At 44.4% G+C, this 18,484-nt stretch overlaps 1 protein-coding gene across 1 annotated transcript in view; it reads right to left on the bottom strand.

The window, feature by feature from the left end:
• The window catches only part of LOC126416797 (dipeptidase 1-like), a 504,557-nt gene extending 494,293 nt beyond the window's left edge, over window positions 1–10,264 (bottom strand). Inside the window, exon 1 of the mRNA XM_050084666.1 lies at window positions 10,045–10,264. Within this exon, the coding sequence (XP_049940623.1) occupies window positions 10,045–10,054 (10 nt within the window). The 5' untranslated portion in view covers window positions 10,055–10,264. The remainder of the gene's footprint in view (window positions 1–10,044) is intronic.
• Window positions 10,265–18,484: the final 8,220 nt, after the last annotated feature.

The raw sequence follows: 18,484 nt of genomic DNA on the forward strand, positions 1-18,484 counted from the left end.
GCATGTTATAACTGAGGTGTCCTTGACAATTCCTACAGAAACGATGCTCAGGTGAGTCGCTTTAGTTTTTTGAAGAGTTTGCCAACTCGTTGGTGACACCACAGATAAAAAGCGAGTTAACCACTATCACATAGCCCACGAACTCTGTGTATCCATTCACCGTGTTTTGGGTGCAGAAGAACGATTGGAAAAACACAAGTGATACTCCACCGTGACCCAAAAAAGAAGAGAAAGACGTCAATCAAGATTTCTCTACAAAAATTTACAGCGAGTGAAAAGAAAACATCTGGAGAGGTAAACTAAAAACCTGAAAATTACTACTGTAGTTTTAAATTTTTTAGATGTTTTATGACAATTTATACTTTTGTTATTACATGTACAATAAACAATGAAAATATAGCCAAAAGTAAAATTCAGGGTGCAGAGTATTTGAGTTTTCATAGCATTAAAATTATCTTGTAATATTATGTTCTTTTTGTGCAGTTTTTTGTTTAAATGCGTTTTTTCGCAAAAATAAACGTTAAAATTTATTTGAATATGTTTGTTGTGTGTTATTAATATAACATTTTACATAAAAAACTGAACTGTTTCAGTGAAACTAATGAATGCAATTTTTATAACTGTATAAACATAGTGGATTATCAGACCGCAACTGATGGTGGTGATGCTTGGTTTGTGGGGGCGCTCAACTACGCGGTCATCAGCACCCGTACAAAGTCCCAATTATTACAAGGTCGAAATTTTTTCACAGTCCAATCTAGTCACTGTCACGAATGATGATGATAATGATGATGATGAAATTATAAGGACAACACAAACACCCAGTCCCCGGGCAGAGAAAATGACCAACCCTGGAATCGAACCCAGGACCCCGTGATCCAGAGACCACGACCTGTGGACAACCACACCTGTGACAGACTAACAATAAAGCCTGAGAAGCTAACGGTTAATGTAGGAACCCGCGTTCCCTGATTCTATGTACGTGACGTAAGTGTACGACCCTGCACGCCTAACAATAGACTCTCCTCTCTGGTGCTAGCAGAATGAGGGAGCCGACACCTGCGCATAGTTGAGTACTCCCCTCTTGCATCCATGTATTACATACAGAGGCTGGACTAAAAAATGGAAAGCTCATCATATTCGATTCCACGGGAATGACTGCGTTCCACGTCTGTGACGTTACCCATGACACAAAGCAGATCAACATCGGTCGTAATGTGATCTGTTTTTTATAGGACTACATATCTAGATTTCAACCGACTGTGCAGCTAAAATCAATGCGTTGTAGGTAGTCATGTACACTGTAGTATTACGCTGATCGGCCAGAACATTATGACCACCGACGAACTATCGATATCAATTCGTCCAGGCGATAGCAGCGTCACCTGGCGAGGAACCGATAGAGGTACTCAAGGTACCCTCCGCCACACGCCGTCGGGTGGCTTGCGGAGTATGGATGTAGATGTATATGTAGAACGCTAGTCACACAAACGCCCGGTGCATGTATTATCAGTGAACGTGCTGTCCGTGTGTAGAATGGGAAAGACGCACAATCTGAGTTTGACAGAGGCCAGACTGCGATGGCCAGGACGCTCGGCACGAGTATTCCAGAAACTGCACGACTTGTCAGGTGTTCGAGGAGTGCTGTGATGAGTATCTTCAACACGTGGCGAAACCAAGGTGAAACCGCGTCCAGACGTCGTGGGGTTGGGTGGCCACCTCTCATTATAGGTTTCGGACGTCATAGGGTGGGCAGACTGGTAAAACGGGACAGGCGTCTGCGAACTGAGGCGGAACTAACACCGAACTTTAACGTTGAGCGGAGTACCAAAATGCACCGAAGACTTCTAACGATGGACCTCCACAGCCGAAGACCCGCGCTTGTGCCAATGTTAAACACCAAAACGTCAATGAATACGACTGAAATGGGTGCATGACTATCGGCACTGGATGGTGGCACAGTTGGAGACCGTTGCGTCGTCTGATGAATACCGATGGCTTCTTCATGCTGCTCATGGATAGGCGCTTTCCATGGGAACAGTTCCTTGACACCTGTACTGCGGGAGAGAGATAAGCTGGCCGCTGCTCCATTATGCTCTGCTGAACACTCACGTGGGAATCCAAGGGTCCAGTGGAGCTCGTGCAAGGCACCATGACGGCCAAGGAGTATTGTGCAATTGCTGCAGACCACGTACACTCCTTCATGACGATCATGTTTCCCAATGGGAGCGGCATTTTTCAACAAGATAATGCTCCATGTCACAAGGTCAGGACTGTGATGGAGTTGTTCGAGGAACACAGCGATGAGTTCCAATTGACGTGCTGGCACCCAGCACGCCAGTTCTGAACCCAATGTAACACATTTGGGATGTACCTGTATGTGGCGTCACATCTCTTCGCCCACCTCCCCGGATTTTAAGGGAATCAGGTGACTAGCGTGTGCAGATGTGGTGCCAAATCCCTCCAGCGACATACCATAGCCTGATTGCTTCCATAATAAGAGTCGTCACCGCTGTTATCCGTATCAAAGGTGGACATACCTGCTGTTAGGACGATATTCACAATGTTCTGGCTGATCGGTGTATGACACATACTCCAGTCTAACTTAGACAAGTGCAAGCATTAATCCAATGCTGGTTCATACCTAAGTTAAATTGGCATATGTATCCTTATCCAGACGTTCAGTGTACATTACTGCTTATAACGCACTGATGATAGCTGCACTGTCAGTTGAACTCTGGATCAGCAATTGCATAAAAAAGACGGATGACATTAGGATCATAGCTAGCCAAACCTGCAGGTTCCACAATTGTACTTGACCACGAACAGCACGTTTGCAAAGTACTCAGTACGTTGCAACTGTTCAAAATGGTTCAAATAGCTCTGAACACTATGGGACTTAACATCTGAGGTCACCAGTCTCCTAGAACGTAGAACTACTTAAATCTAACTCACCTAAGGACATCATACACATCCATTCCCGAGGCAGGATTCGAACCCGCGACCGCAGCGGTCGCGCCGTTCCAGACTGAAGCGCCTGGAACCGCTCGGCCACAACGGCCGGCACGTTGCAACAGTCAATTGTAGTCAGAATAGTGTTCCATGTAGTTGTCAGTGCAATATGTCACAGCAATATGCTTTATTTGACCGCTAACGGCACGTGTGCGACGTCCTCAATAAGTTGCAACTGTCAGTCGTAGTTAGAATAGTGTTCTGTGTAGATGTGAGCGAATTATGTCAGAGCAAAGTGGGCCAATTGTCGGTGCTCTAACAGTGGGGGCTTCCATCAGCAAGGCAGCGGAAGTATACGGTGTTTCAAAAGGCACCATATCAAAGATTTATACCGCATGAAGGTAAAGCGGAGAAACAACATCCGCCGTCACAACGCTGACGAAAGAGTATATTCAGCGATCGTGACAGCTGTCACTGCAAAGGATTGTGTCAAGAGACAAGAGGACCACCGCTTCAAAAGTTACTGCTGAAATGTCTGTCGTTCTCACCCTGTCAGTACCAACACAACGCGAAGGGAGGGCCATATTCTGTGATTTTCAGGGCTGTCTGGAATTCCGAAACCACAAATGCCCGTAACAGGGAAAAGTGGTGCCGAAGTCACCACCTGGACTACGGAGCAGTAGTAGAAAGTCATTTGGTCGGGTGAGTCTCGTTTCACATTGTTCCCAACTTCCGGCTGAGTTTACGTCCAAAAAGAAAACATGGATGGGCTTCGGTGACGATTTGGGCAGTCAGCCCCATAATTTCTCTGCTAAGGTCGCATAACTGAAGGATTATTTGACCATTTTGGTTGATTCGGTCCATTCCAAGGTACAGTGTGTCGCCCAATGGTGATGCTGTTTTCCCAGACGATAGGGCCACTGTTCACACAGCTCGCATTGCCAACGACCTTGTGAGCCAGAAGAATTGTCGCATCTCCCGTGGCTGCCACAATCGCCAGGTGTCAATATTATTGAGTCTTTGTGGTCTACTTTGGAGGATATAATCACCATCTACGTCATACCCTTGGAAGCAATAGAGGGCACATATTTTTCCATTCCGAGACGACTGGAAGCTGTTTTGAATGACAACGGTTTTTATACAGCGTGTTATGCATGGTAATGTGTTGTCTTTTTGTTTTTCCATATTTTTGTCCATCCACTGTATGAAGCTAGCAGCAGTATCGTGAAAGGATAAACACTGTCTCTATACGCCGCAGTTCCTCCGATGTTGAATTCTGACACGGGGCTGGTAGGTGTAATCTGGTTTCTCCTCAAAACGAATAAATCTGTTATCTTTTTTTACTGGAAAACGTTCCTGCTCCTTACGTCAGGTATACAACGATCGTCCCGCAACCAACCAACATTCAAATACAACTATTTGTAAACGAGAAACACCATTGCGTAATACAGCCTTGTATACAGAATGTTGACTTACTTAAACTTTGTGTTCGGCCTTACGGCAGGTCTTGTCAAGGGGGAAGCCTCGACAGAGAGGTCCACCGCATGAACGTCTAGGGAAGTAATTCCAGTGGTGGTTTCCCGTTGCCTTCCACTGGTGTTGATGAAATGATAATGAGGACAACACCCAGTCCCTGAGCGGAGAAAATGTCCGACCCAGCCGGGAATCGAACCCGGGCCCCTTAGCGAGACAGACCGCCGCGCTGACCATTCAGCTATCGGGGCGGACGAATGTAGACTGCATTACCCTTACTTACTTAAAAGTAGTTGCGTTGAAATGCTAATCATTTTAATATCCAAACATTTAATACGCTTCCAGAATGAGATTTTCACTCTGCAGCGGAGTGTGCGCTGATATGAAACTTCCTGGCAGATTAAAACTGTGTGCCCGACCGAGACTCGAACTCGGGACCTTTGCCTTTCGCGGGCAAGGCAAAGGTCCAGAGTTCGAGTCTCGGTCGGGCACACAGTTTTAATCTGCCAGGAAGTTTCATTTAATACGCTTCTTGCCAATCTGAAGTTTTTTGCATGTATTATCCACGATGTTGCAGTCTTAATAGACAGCATCGTATTTCCACAGGTCTTTTCTGTCAGTTGCTCTTTATTCTTCTTCACTACCAGTGGCGGCCTTATTTGGCGTCAGTAATATTTTCATGGGTAGAATTTTAAAATTTGAGGGCATCAGAATTTCACAGTTTATAGAGTCTATACTCCACTTTGTACTCCAAATCTTTAAATACTCCACAAAACAATACTGCCACTACATTATCTGCTGATAACTTTCCGTCCGAGATTTGCAACAGCCGTACTACATAACGTGCCTCCGTCTTTTCTCACCACTAAACACTATCTTACCCTTAGTCACAATAATGGAACCCTCGAACCCGTACATTTTTACTATACGGTTGCTGGAACCACGCATGAACGGCTTTATATGTCCTCGGGGAAGTCATCGGCTTCAAATCTTATCACCAGGAATTGAAGTGAATTGCTCCAATGGTTCTAACTAACGCAGCAGATTAGCAATTGAATATGGTTTCTCTCTATTATCAAAAAATTTTATTGCTTCCCATTTCCCCTTTGAGTAAAACCTTTATGTATATCCGTTTCGACGTAGAGACTTTCCAAGGCATAATGTTTGCCAGACAGCTAAAACTAAACGCTAAACAACTACGATGGCGCCGACCGTTGTGACCGAGCGGTTCTAGGCCCTTCAGTCCGGAACCGTGCTGCTGCTACGGACGCAGGTTCGAATCCTGCCTCGGGCATGGATGTGTGTGATGTCCTTAGGTTAGTTAGGTTTAAGTAGTTCTAAGTCTAGGGGGCTGATGCCCTCAGATGTTAAGTCCCATAGTGCTCAGAGCCATTTGAACAATTTTGAACTACACTGGCCGTTTTGTAAAGACCTCATAAATGCAGAAAGACCCTTTAGTAGCACTTAAAGGCAGCACGAGCGAGCATTTTCTCTGAAGCTGTCAGAGTTTCAATATTGAACTTGAAAGCCATCAGTTACGAATCCTTAATGACCAATAAAAATGCAACACCGAATCTGGAAACTCTGAATACCAAGTCCTGTAACTCTCGACTAATCTACTGGGCGGGGGTGGGAGGACTAAGTTACAAAGGTTTTCGGGTAATTGGAAGTCAAAAACTGTCAATCCAGATCTCGTATAACCGATATCTTGGATAATAGAAAGTTCTACTTTATCTCCTAGTACCCCTTAAAAATGGTTGAAATGGCTCTGAGCACTATGGGACGTAACTTTTGAGGTCATCAGTCACCTAGAACTTAGAACTACTTAAACCTAACTAACCTGAGAACATCACACACATCCATGCCCGAGGCAGGATTCGAACCTGCGACCGTAGAAGTTGCGCGGTTCCAGACTGTAGCGCCTAGAACCGCTTGGCCACTCCGGCCGGCCCAGTACCCCTTCATAATATACAAGCCACAGGTGGTGTTAAGCAATCAACATCATAATCCTATCAGCGTCAAACACACTACTTTAGTATTTTTTGTGTCCTTTCAGTACAGTTACTTCGTACTTAAGAGCTCTGGTAATCTTTTAATCTTAAGGGGGGGGGGGGGGGCGGCTGTTGCGTAACACACATGCGTTACACTGTATTAGGCTGCATTTTTCCTTGTGCTGAATCCACCCACAAGAAGGCAGTCAGAGCTTCGTCAAGAACGGTGCCTGAGCAGCTGCGTCACGCTTACGTTTCTGTTAACAACGCCGGGACTTGTGTAGCCTTGGCGCTCTGAGGCTCCTCCACGCCTCGACACTTGGTTGCAGGGCTGTGGTGTTAAATAATTACCTCACGTGACCTATACGACATTGTATCACAAAACAAAGCTCCTGGTGCTGATTCCGAAAGCTTAAACGGCAGCGCCATAAAGTTGACAAAAATGGAGTCACCTGTTTGCAGTTGAGTGCGCACATTTGCAAGGGACTATCGCGCGTTAACTCCATAGCTTACTATTACGTTCGCTCAAGTGTAGCACTGTATCCACAGCATTAAAGCTTAATACAGTAATTTACGTTTACAGAACTTTGTGCGCGTAATCTGAACACATAGCAGTAATCCTTAAAATTGACGTCAGTTTTTTCGCAGCTAGAGAACGCCGCTTCAGAGCAACTTAATAAGGAAACGTGCCAGATTTGCTGTCGATTAATATAGTGCATATGTTATATTTACTCAGACGTACGTAGATAAGGGACAAAGGAACGTCATATTTTAGATGCCTGTTAACACCCAGGCTGTGAAAGCACGAAAGCAGATAAGCGCCACGAAAAAGTCTGACGCGCTGAGAAAAAGAGTAAGTGCAAGAATTGTGAAGAAAACTCTGAATTACTCACTTGTGATCGGGTAAAAGCAAAATGCAACATGGTACGGTCTGTCAAACTTCTTGGAAGAATAAAACTATATATCATACCGGGACACGAACCCAGAACCTTACCTATCACAGGCAACGACATTACCAATGTTTTTTTTTTTTGCCTTGGTTCTTCGCCATTTTGTCGTTAGTGGTTCTGTGCGGATATCGCATGACATCTTACAAATTCCATCGATGAGAACTTCACCAGTTCTTTTCTTCTTCATTATAGCGGGTGGGCAGCCCGGACCGAACACGTTGAGCTACTGTGCCGGTAAATAAGCTACTCAGGCATGATTCACGACCCTACCTCACAGCTACAGATACTGTTCCACCAGTTTGTCCAGCGAGGTACACTGAAGAGCTGTGAAGTTCAGAAGGTACATGAGAGGTGCTGGAGGAAGTAGAGCTCTTAGGTTGGATCGTAATTCGAGCCTGAATAGCTCTGTAAGCATTATCTGCAGGAAAAGCGGAAAAGGCGCTCCGCTGCAGACTGAAAGATTCATTCCGATTCCCTCAATACATACACGGAAAATGAACTGCTGAATAATAGTTCTACTATGGCACTTCCAAGTGTCACATCTACACATGGATTCTCTTACTGTTACCGTTGGAGACAGCTTTGAGAATTCGCTGTCTTGTCTTGGTAACACAAACTCTCTCGATGTCTCAGAGTCTGTACTTCTGCTGTCACTAACAAAGAAACCGAATTTTTACGACTTAAAGTTTTGCACTAAGCCTCGTGGCCTGATACGTATTTCATATTTCAGTGACTGTAACTATCATTGCTCATTTTAAGAGTGTGTCACGCTATGAGAGAACAACAGAACATTTTTCTAATGCAAGTGCTTGACAGCTTTCGGTGACGCAACAATGAAGTACCAGTACAAAAAAAGTCAGTCTTAGACTAACTTCATCTTCAAGGATTCGAATTCAGTTTAAGTATATGGAAATAACAATCCTCTAAAATCTCTTATACGCCAGTGCGTTTTAGTGTTAAACCTATTCGAGGACATACTTTGCGATTTTTGTCTGACGGTCACGAAGGTATTCAAGAAAACTCATTTTGCTACGAAAACTTACGTGAAAAACTGACGCGTAAACATTGATGAAATCTTTAAGTAGTTATTACCTCCAGAGGCCAGATATAGATCAGCATATACTGGCTGGTGTGTTATCAAGTATATTTACCGAAGCTTTACTAAGTTGGCGTAGTTGCTCAGACATTGGACTCCCATTCGACGGACGGCTGTTTACACGGCTGTCTGGGCATTCTGATCTAAGTTTCCTGCTGAAATCAAATTCCAAGATGGTGCCATTGCTATTTACGGCAACGGCGGATCTCCGTCCTAATCATCCTCCAATTCCAAGGTTGTACTCCATCTACAATAACACGTCAACCTAACTTGTTCTTCAAAGTTTTCATCCACAGAGGCAAAAAGGTGACACGATTAGTTTCGTTCTCGTGATTTTACAAAAGCATGCCATCGACAGCGTCAAGTTCGGGCTGTCCTGATTGATGTTTCGTCTCTAAGAAAATGACGGTGAACGTTGTGTTGGATAGTCTCTGCTCCCCACATCCTCTCCATTTTTGTTTGTCTTTTAACGAATACATTCACTCTTCGTTCACTGTGAAATTCCACTTGTTTGACCTTATACACACGTATCGCCACATGAATCTGAGGTAAGAAATATTCATCTTGGGGTTAACCCTCGCAATACCAAGGGAAGGGAAGGGAAGGGGGCGGGGGAGGGGGCCTACTTCAGACTCATCTTCTGAAAATACTGAAATCTCGATACTTTATAGTTTAAAATTTTTATAAAAAATTGTTTTTAATAAAGTCTTCTAGCAGATTCTATAGGCGTTTAAAATTTTTCTGTTTGGCTTAACCCTAAATTTAAGTCGTTTACGACTTTTCAAAGAAAAGTAATATACACCATTTTCAGTTTCACGACCCTACTTACACATCAGTGCCTCTTTAGAAAGTATGTTGTTAACATACTTCAACAACAGTTAAGGATTTTAAAAAAATTGTTTAGGGTGAACTTAAAGTATTCTTCCACCTCCTCCTACCCCACCCCCTTCACTGGTAATGCATGTTACTGAAAACGCCTTGGTATTGCTGGTGTTAATGAACGCTTTTTGTCCGCGTTTTTCTTTAAAATAAATGTTTTTGGAAAGGATTCGCCCTAACCAAAAAATTCTTTTTTTTGAGTCGTGCATGTTTCGGCGAAGTTTCGTGATCGGCAGTTGGTTAATTTTATTTCCTTAACAGGAAATTAGAAAACAAAATGACCTACTGACGATGATGAAAATTCACCGAAACATATTTGTTCGCTCAAGGCAGAATTTTTTTCCACAACACGCTTACATGAAGCGTGGAAGTACTGTCCACACTGGCTGTATAGTTTCACAGATATCCAGTTAAAATAGTTCTCCTTAGACACACTAGATGGGAGAAACAGGATATCTGTTAATGACTGTACAACAATCTTAATATGTAAGAATAATGGTGAAAACAAGTTGTACATGATTTTCCACAGACTGGTATCGCACTGTGCAGACACATTTTCCTTCTCTCTCTTTCCCAAATACACACAAAGGTAATCCTCTATACAAGCAGGTAATATTGCATCATTCGCACCTACCGGCGGAAAGCTCCAGTGCTTCCGCAGCTACACATGCGCGCATCCGTCCCAAGCTGTGACGCGACTTACCTTTGCACATGGCTGGTCAGTTGGAGGTGCCTGTACTGCTGGAACGCTGCTCACGTATCGACGCAACAGGGAGTCGTAGCGGCGGCTTCCCCACTGCACATGCAACAGGCAGGCAGAAACGAGCTGAGAAGACGCAGGGCCTCCACACAAACACGTGCTGCTCGCTGTTGGCTGACACAGCTGCCGGCACGACGGGACGCGGACTGCACTGCGCAAGCGCGGCGGGCCCCCGGCTGTCTTGGAGGCGCGAGACGCCACTGCTCCCTGGCGGCCGAGTCGTTGACTAAGCTGCCCCAGGCATTGCGAACAGGACCAGTGCGTCCGCTTCTCACCTCCAGATAGGGAAGTTCCGAGGTTACAAAAGTGAGCTAGCATCGACTCTTGTTTCAATACATGTGGTATTGGCATTAGTACCAACTATTCGAGAACTTCATAGTATGGTAAGCGAGTAACGGTATCCGACTGTGACAGGGAAAATAGGAGGTTTACACTATTTCAACACAAAATATACAGTACACAGTTTCTGTTTGGTACACAGCAAACACAAGTGCAATGTTATAGGCATAGCAACTGTTGTCTACAGTGAACATTTCACCAATATTAAATACCTACACGCTGAATTGGAAAAGTGTCTCGGCTGTTGGTAACTTAACTATACTCTTAAATAGAATTTTTTTGTGATGGGTTACTGAAGGACTAGGAGGCTGTTGAACTTCACTCTTCGTAAGTGCTGCAGCCGAGGGGAGGTCCGCATTTCGCAAGTGGTCACGTTGCAGCACGCCTAGAGGGAATTCCTTGTTTCTGCAGCTCTCGTAAGCTGAGTACACGACATACACATTGGAATGTTTGTTCTTTATTGGTTGCATCTGTATTAGATTTTATACCCAAGTTGTACACTTTCTATAAAATATTGTCTGGAAGTGAGAAAACGAATACATTGATTTCGAAAACTTTCTCTTCATGTAACGTGTACTTCAGGTATCGTATTCTGTTGCTGAGCAAAACTGGCTTTTTGGACCTGTGTTTGCGCATGAGAACAGTGTCGTGAAATAAAACTTTAACCGTCATGAAATGCAAAATTTGAGATAAAGCAAATGAATCTAATTCAGTACCAAAAGATACTAATTGTGCTCAATGAAAAGTACATAATTAAAACTCGGTACCGAAGTAGATTATGAACGTTGCGTAACATGAAGTGCATGTTTGACTTGAAATATGCACAAAATAAATTACTGATCTACCCAGAATAAAAAATACTGTCGAAATCACCAACACTGTTCACTAAAATTAGTGTACTAGCTAGCACAAAACCTGGCAATCCTGACTTCACACTGTTTGGGGTAAGATCTGCCCTGAAATAAAAATAACTTACGTCTTGCTCAGCATACTGTTTATGTGTCTGGAGTACTGACGTTCTCGAAAGCAAACACAAATCTGCAGATGCAGCATCTAAAGATAAATAATCTACTCTTTTTTTTTTTTTTTTTTGATTGTCAGCTATAATCTGTTGCTGTGTGTGGTATATGGTGCAATGCACACACGGCAGAATCTTCACAACTTTACTATGAATCATAGAGACGGGCTTTAAAGTAAGTCGCTTTTGAGAAATTAAACTCTGATTGTTGACGAAAGGGCTGCAAAGCATAAGAAGACTTTAACAATTATAACATTATCTTATTACAAACATACTATTAAAACTCCTCCAATCAATTGTTCATCAACATAAACAACAATAAGGTATTATAAATGAGTTTTCATTACCATAATAAAGTACAGGTGATAGGCAAAATACGTGAACTGTGGTAGTAATGGGATGATTGTGTTTGACGGTCAACAATGCAGGTAAGGCACGTGTCGCGCTGGACTCACGTGTTCAGTACGGACTAGGCATCAGCGCAGGTTGTTTACGAGTAGTGCACACTTCGTATTTGCATTCAGAGGCCGAGATCAACGTGCAATGAAATACCTAACAGAATTCCAAATAGGGCAGATTGTGGGGGCCCGATTACCTGGAGCATCAGTAACCAAAACAGCCAACTTTCATTGAATGTTTCGAGAGCAACTGTTTCAACAGTCATGACAGCCTACACAAAACATGGAAAGACATCATCGTGTAAAAGTAACAGTGGGCGCAAATCAAAGCTAAATGGCAGAGATCGTCGTACGTTAACACAAATTGTGTCAAAACAAAACAAAACTATGGCGGCTGAAGTGATTGCAGAGCTCAATAGCCATCTTCGAGAGTCCTTATCTATCGACACTGTCCGCCGAGAACTCCATACAGCGAATATGGACAAACTGCTTTACCCAAACCATTAGTGACGACAAACAACGCAAAGGAGCGTAAAAAATGGTGTTACGAGCATAAATCCTGGACGGCTGTCAGTGGAAACACGTTACATGGTCCGACAAGTCAACCTTTTCGTTATTTCCAACATCGGGCTGGGTTTAAGTCTGTAGAACGCCAAAGAAGCCTATAGTCCTGATTGCTTGATTCCAACTGCTAAGCATGGAGGTGAAAGTGAGATGGTGTGGGTAGCTATATCGTGGTATTCTGCTGCTCCAGACATTACTCTCAACGGACGTGTTACAGTCAACGATTATGTGAACATTTTAGGTGATCGGGTGCATCCCGTGATTCAAATGTTCCCAACAATGATGCCATGTTTCAGGACGATAATGCACCCATTCACACAGCCAGGACAGTACAATCGTGGTATGAGGAGCACGCAACTCAAATGCAGCGTCTTACCTGGCCATCGCAGTCCCCGGATTTGAACATTATCGAATCCTTGTCGGCCGTATTGGAGCGCAGACTTCGGAGCAGATTAACGCCCGCCTCCCTCGTCTCTACAGGAGTCAGAAGAGGTTCTGATCGAAGAGTGGCATAAAATTCCACTGGAGACTGTACAATCATTACATGCCAGTATTCCAAGAAGAAACGCAGCTGTATTGCTGACAAATGGGGCTCCAAACCCTTATTAATAAACCATTCCCAAGTAAGTAAAAGTGTTCACATTATTTTGCCTATTCCCTGTATACGAGAAAGTTTCTCCCAGAGTCACAAATAACAGATTTCTTTCTCCGTAAAAACTCAGCTCTCGCTACCATGCCTCAAATAAAACGCCCCGGCGCTGTACAACTGACTAGCAAGCAAACCACAAATAAAATTAAACACAGAGTCAAGAATCGTATTCACTACTCATACATCTTTGTCCCAGCACAGTAAAGGCGAATTATTTGCAATAGCGGAAAACATATGAGACCCTTACAACATAACCAACTGTACTTCCTTCGACATCGGCTGAAGTAGGTGTCGTTCTGCTGCTTATTGGGGCGAGTGGGAATTGATAGCAATGAACGAGCAAAGCCACCAAGGAGACTGCAGAAGAACATTACTTCATAGAATGTGCCCATCCCCAACAGGCTGTCTTTTCGCTCAGGAAGAACAGTCTGCCAGAGTGGGACAATAAGCAGTGCTTGGTGAAGCCAACTACCCGGCCGTGGCGTTCCTCATGCCAGTCACTCCTGCTGGGTGAAGTGGCCCTCACCCGCCCCCGAACTGACCCCTAAAGTAGGACTGCCTCCTCTGACGAGAGGACCCCATCAGTCTGAATCCTGTGGCGTGAAAATCATTGCACACCACTGAGTGCATTGTATTTTGTGACAAACGGGCAGAAGCAAGTTCAGGTGGGGCTCTGCCCTCCTATTTCAGCTGCTGACGAGACGAGTGTGTTCAACCTTTTAAAATTTTGTGACATGTCTGGATTGTAACCTAAGCTTTTAGGCTGGAGATTTTAGTGTGTTGCAGAGTGGCTGGACCATCCCATTTATTCCAGTGATCAATCCTTTCCAACTGTCTGCTGTCTTCTTTTAATTCTTTCCACTGCATTTTCCCTTTCCACTGCGTGTTAGATCTGACAAGTGATTTCGTCGTTGTGCCTGTGTGTGGCATGTTTTTAGTATTTGTGTTGTGTTCCGCGTAGTCAGCGCTTACACAACTTTCCCACTAGAGCGCGCCCCACTAAGCACAACAGCGCAGGCGCAGCGCTCGTCCGTCTCCGCACTACGAGATGGCGCTGTCTTAGAGACGGACCAAATTCTGCTTCCGCCGATCCGCGTGTTAATATGTAACGCAGCCAATGAGATTGCTGCTAACGTAGAGCCTTTTCTCCTCGCAGATCACACTAGCGCAGTGATACCTGAACGCTCGAGGTATTTTTAACGAGTGTACAGACCTCCGATTAGTCAGTCTACATTAGTCTGCATTTGTCTGCATTAGTCCGTACCAGTCTATAGTCAAGTTTCAGTCTGTGCCTAATAAGATTACCATATTCCTATACACAGCCATGAAGATAAATGTATAGACAATTTTGTCAAGTATCAGAGATATGTGAGAATAAGATTAACGTACCAAGACCAAAGGAACTTCATATTGTCAATTGTAAACAGCATCCAGAATCAAGTTACGTAATGTCTATGATTTTTATTATTTTAATAGATGTGTGTGAAAATGAATCAAGTTATGTTTAAAGTAGGTCACCATCAGTCTGCTACTCTAAGCGTGCAAGTGGCATTTCTATCGTCTGACCTAACGGCAGAAGATAAACACGCCACGATAAGACCACGAGACATATTGCCGACACTCACCTACTTCGTTAGAGCAAGTCAAATAATCTGATGGTGTGTGTACCGAAGGTCTTACAGTACGCACACCACAATTTGGTATGTGCTTTTATTTGTAGTTCACATTTTCGTAAATTTGGAGCCTTTATCCATAATCGTCTGATTACATTTTTCTCGTAGTTTAGGTGCTAAAGACCTCACCATCTGCGCCTACACTACCATATCATCGTCATCACCATCACCATCGTCATCATGTGTATGACCAGGTCCGTCATAATGCTATTGGAAATCCACCCAGAGAGGGTTCAAACAGTCCACAACGTGGATCGTCAGCAGAATGGTGGCCGGCGAATATCAGTACACAATACTCTAAAATCCCTTACCACATTTAGCGCGTTTCTTAAGCGCAGTATCGGTACCACATCCTAATCACCAGAAACACCCCCGTACTACATCACCACCTCTTCTGTTCTTCACTGTTGGCACTACACGTGATGGCAGGTAACTTTCAGTATACGTTTGAGAAACTCAAAGCCTTCTATCGGACTGCCACAGCGTATAGGTAGATCCATCAGTCCAAATCACTCATTGCCAGTCACCCACCGTCCAGTGACGTCGCTATTTATAACACCTGATGCGTCGCTTAGTACTGACTACAGAAACTGTTGGCTTACGAGGAGCTGCGCGACCACTGTGCCCATTCTTTTTAAATTCTTACGCGCAGTCCTTGTGCTAACTGGATTGCTGGTAGCGACAAGTGATGCCTTCTGCTAATGTTATACGATTTTTAGATTACGTACATCAGTCGGTAAAAACGGAACCTTTACATGATCGCTTTGTCTGTCGGTCTTTCCGTTTGGTAAGACTCCTTTTCGTCAGGAGACTGAAGAGGAATGGATTTGAAATTCATAGCACAGCCGGACCTTGTGGCCGTGCGGTTCTAGGCGCTTCAGTCCGGAACCGCGCTGCTGTTACGGTCGCAGGTTCGAATCCTGCCTCGGGTATGGATGTGTGTGATGTCCTTAGGTTAGTTAGATTTAAGTAGTTCTGTCTAGGGGACTGATGACCTCAGATGTTAAATCCTATAGTGCTTGGAGCCATTTGAATCGTATCACATACTAAGGTCTTTGCCGCAGTGGATACACCGGTTCCCGTCAGATCACCCATGTTAAGCGCTGTCGGGCGTGGCCGGCACTTGGATGGGTGACCATCCGGGCCGCCATGCGCTGTTGCCATTTTTCGGGGTGAATTCAGCCTCGTGATGCCAATTGAGGAGCTACTCGACCGAATAGTAGTGGCTCCGGTTAAAGAAAACCATCGTAACGACTGGGAGAGCGGTGTGCTGACCATACGCCCCTCTTATCCGCATCCTTAGCTGTGGATGACACGGCGGTCGGATGGTCCCGATGTGTCACTTGTGGCCTGAAGATGGAGTGCTTCGCGAAGTAAAAAATGTTAGCTTCTACGTCAAGGCAATCAAAAGACACGACCGTGTTTCGACACTGCCAGTTTCACTCATCATAACCTATTGCGGGCACCTCGCTGAACTAGAATCACGAAATCTGGCAGAAAGCTAGATTTCACAGTACAAGTACAGGAAAAATCCGAAAATTACTGTTTTTTTTGTCATTCTCGAAAGTCTTAGAATTTTCAGGACAGTTATCTCCGCAGTAACGATATCGGCAGCAGCCAAAAATCGTAGATGTTCTCGATTCTTGTGTTGGATGCACTATCTGTAAACGTAATATGGGAACAGCAGTGATCAATGTCTTATAAATAATTACTATTAAAAACAGTCTTGATCACGATTTATTTAACAAGGTGACCGGTATCGACCACTACAGTGGTCATCTTCAGACCATTGAGTAGGAACCTCTTACTGTTGGAGAATCACTTACTCCAACAGTAAGAGGTTCCTACTCAATGGTCTGAAGATGACCACTGTAGTGGTCGATACCGGTCACCTTGTTAAATAAATCGTGATCAAGACTGTTTTTAACAGTAATTATTTAAACGTAATTTAGTTTGTACGAAACGCTCGGTGCGCTAGTCATACTCGCACTTAGCCGGGTTTTGTACAGCTACCTTGTGCAATGCTGGATGCTTCTCGTCCGTCAGTACCTGAGGTCTGCTGTTCTTCGTTTAGCTGTGGCTGTTCCTTCGCGTTTCCACTTCACAATCCCATCAACAGCACTCGACTTAATGGATTGTAGAAGGACTGAAATGTCCGTGATGAATTTATTACTGTACCCAGGTGGCATTCACAGAGCAGTCCACATTCTAAGTAACTGAGACCTTCTCATCAAACCATTCTGTGGTTTCTGCTTCTCTACTGACAACACACTACTCCCCGCCTTCTTTTACGAGGGATATTCGGAAAGTACGTTCCGATCGGTCAAGAAATGGAAACCACTGTGAAAATCTAATAAAGCTTTGCACATATGTGTTCGACAGTGTCTCTAGTATCCCCGTCGGTTGCATCACTTCGCTCTTTTCACTTCTGAGAGCATGGTGAGTACATAAAGATGCGTAGAAAACAGTGTCTCCCGCCAAGTATGAGGTCCTGGTGAGAGATTGCGCCTGATGTTATGCAGCCCACATTACAGAACTGTCATACGGTTCCTACTTCATGACAGTTCTCGGTCGCAATGTGCAGGGGCAATGAAAATGGTCCTGCAGCGTTTTGAGGGGAGGTGTTTGATCAGCCGCATTACAGCCGGTAATTAGCTCCCTCTGTGTTTCATCTCTGTTCACTGACTATGAAGACAACATTTTCGCACAGGCAACGAGCTATAGATGAGCGTAGACAATGGACGGGAAGCACAGGCGGCTGCCTTGTATTACGAGGGTATTGGAAAGTTCGTATAACGGTGCGACAGATGTCCTAGCTGGAGCGGCGACTATGTAGAGCAATTGCTGGAAGTTGGGCCCAACTGCCGCAAATAAAACATTTCTGATTTTCAATGTAGTTTCCATTTCGCGACTGATTGGAACTTACTTTCTGGACAAACCTTGTATACTGGCGGGTCCGCCTCTGGGGATATCTACTAGTCAATCGCGCACTGGACAATGGTCTCCGGATATATTTCATTAAAAACGGCTATTGTGGCAGCTGAAAATACAGCAAATGTTGAAAGTGACTTTATCCGTGGACAACACAAACAGCAGAGAGTTCGACATTGCGTTACTGAGCTGGATAATCAACGACAAATTTGAACCTTAGGTTCAATATCATGTGACCCCTACTGTTTTCTCACATTTTCCATGGCAGGGGTGTGACTGCTGCTCCACTAGCGTCAAAGCCTTCCAAAAATGGCAGCTGGCGGGGAGAAGGTTGCACCTGTGGCATTTTTGTCGTATAAACATGGTTTCTTTTTAACTCCTCTACACAGTCTAAAATTTTTATACGTATTTTTTTACCACCTTTAACATTGACATGGTTAGTCATGCTATATAGCACCGAAATACTACTGTCTACGTGGTTCAGCCCCCCCCCCCCCCCCCCCAAGAACCATGGACCTTGCCGTTGGTGGGGAGGCTTGCGTGCCTCAGCGATACAGATGGCCGTACCGTAGGTGCAACCACAACGGAGGCGTATCTGTTGAGAGGCCAGACAAACGTGTGGTTCCAGAAGAGGGGCAGCAGCCTTTTCAGTAGTTGCAAGGGCAACAGTCTGGATGATTGACTGATCTGGCCTCGTAACAATAACCAAAACGGCCTTGCTGTGCTGGTACTGCGAACTATTGAAAGCAAGGGGAAACTACAGCCGTAATTTTTCCAGAGGGCATGCAGCTTTACTGTATGATTAAATGAT

The sequence above is a fragment of the Schistocerca serialis genome, chromosome 8 (assembly GCF_023864345.2).
Source record: "Schistocerca serialis cubense isolate TAMUIC-IGC-003099 chromosome 8, iqSchSeri2.2, whole genome shotgun sequence".
Taxonomy (NCBI): domain Eukaryota; kingdom Metazoa; phylum Arthropoda; class Insecta; order Orthoptera; family Acrididae; genus Schistocerca; species Schistocerca serialis.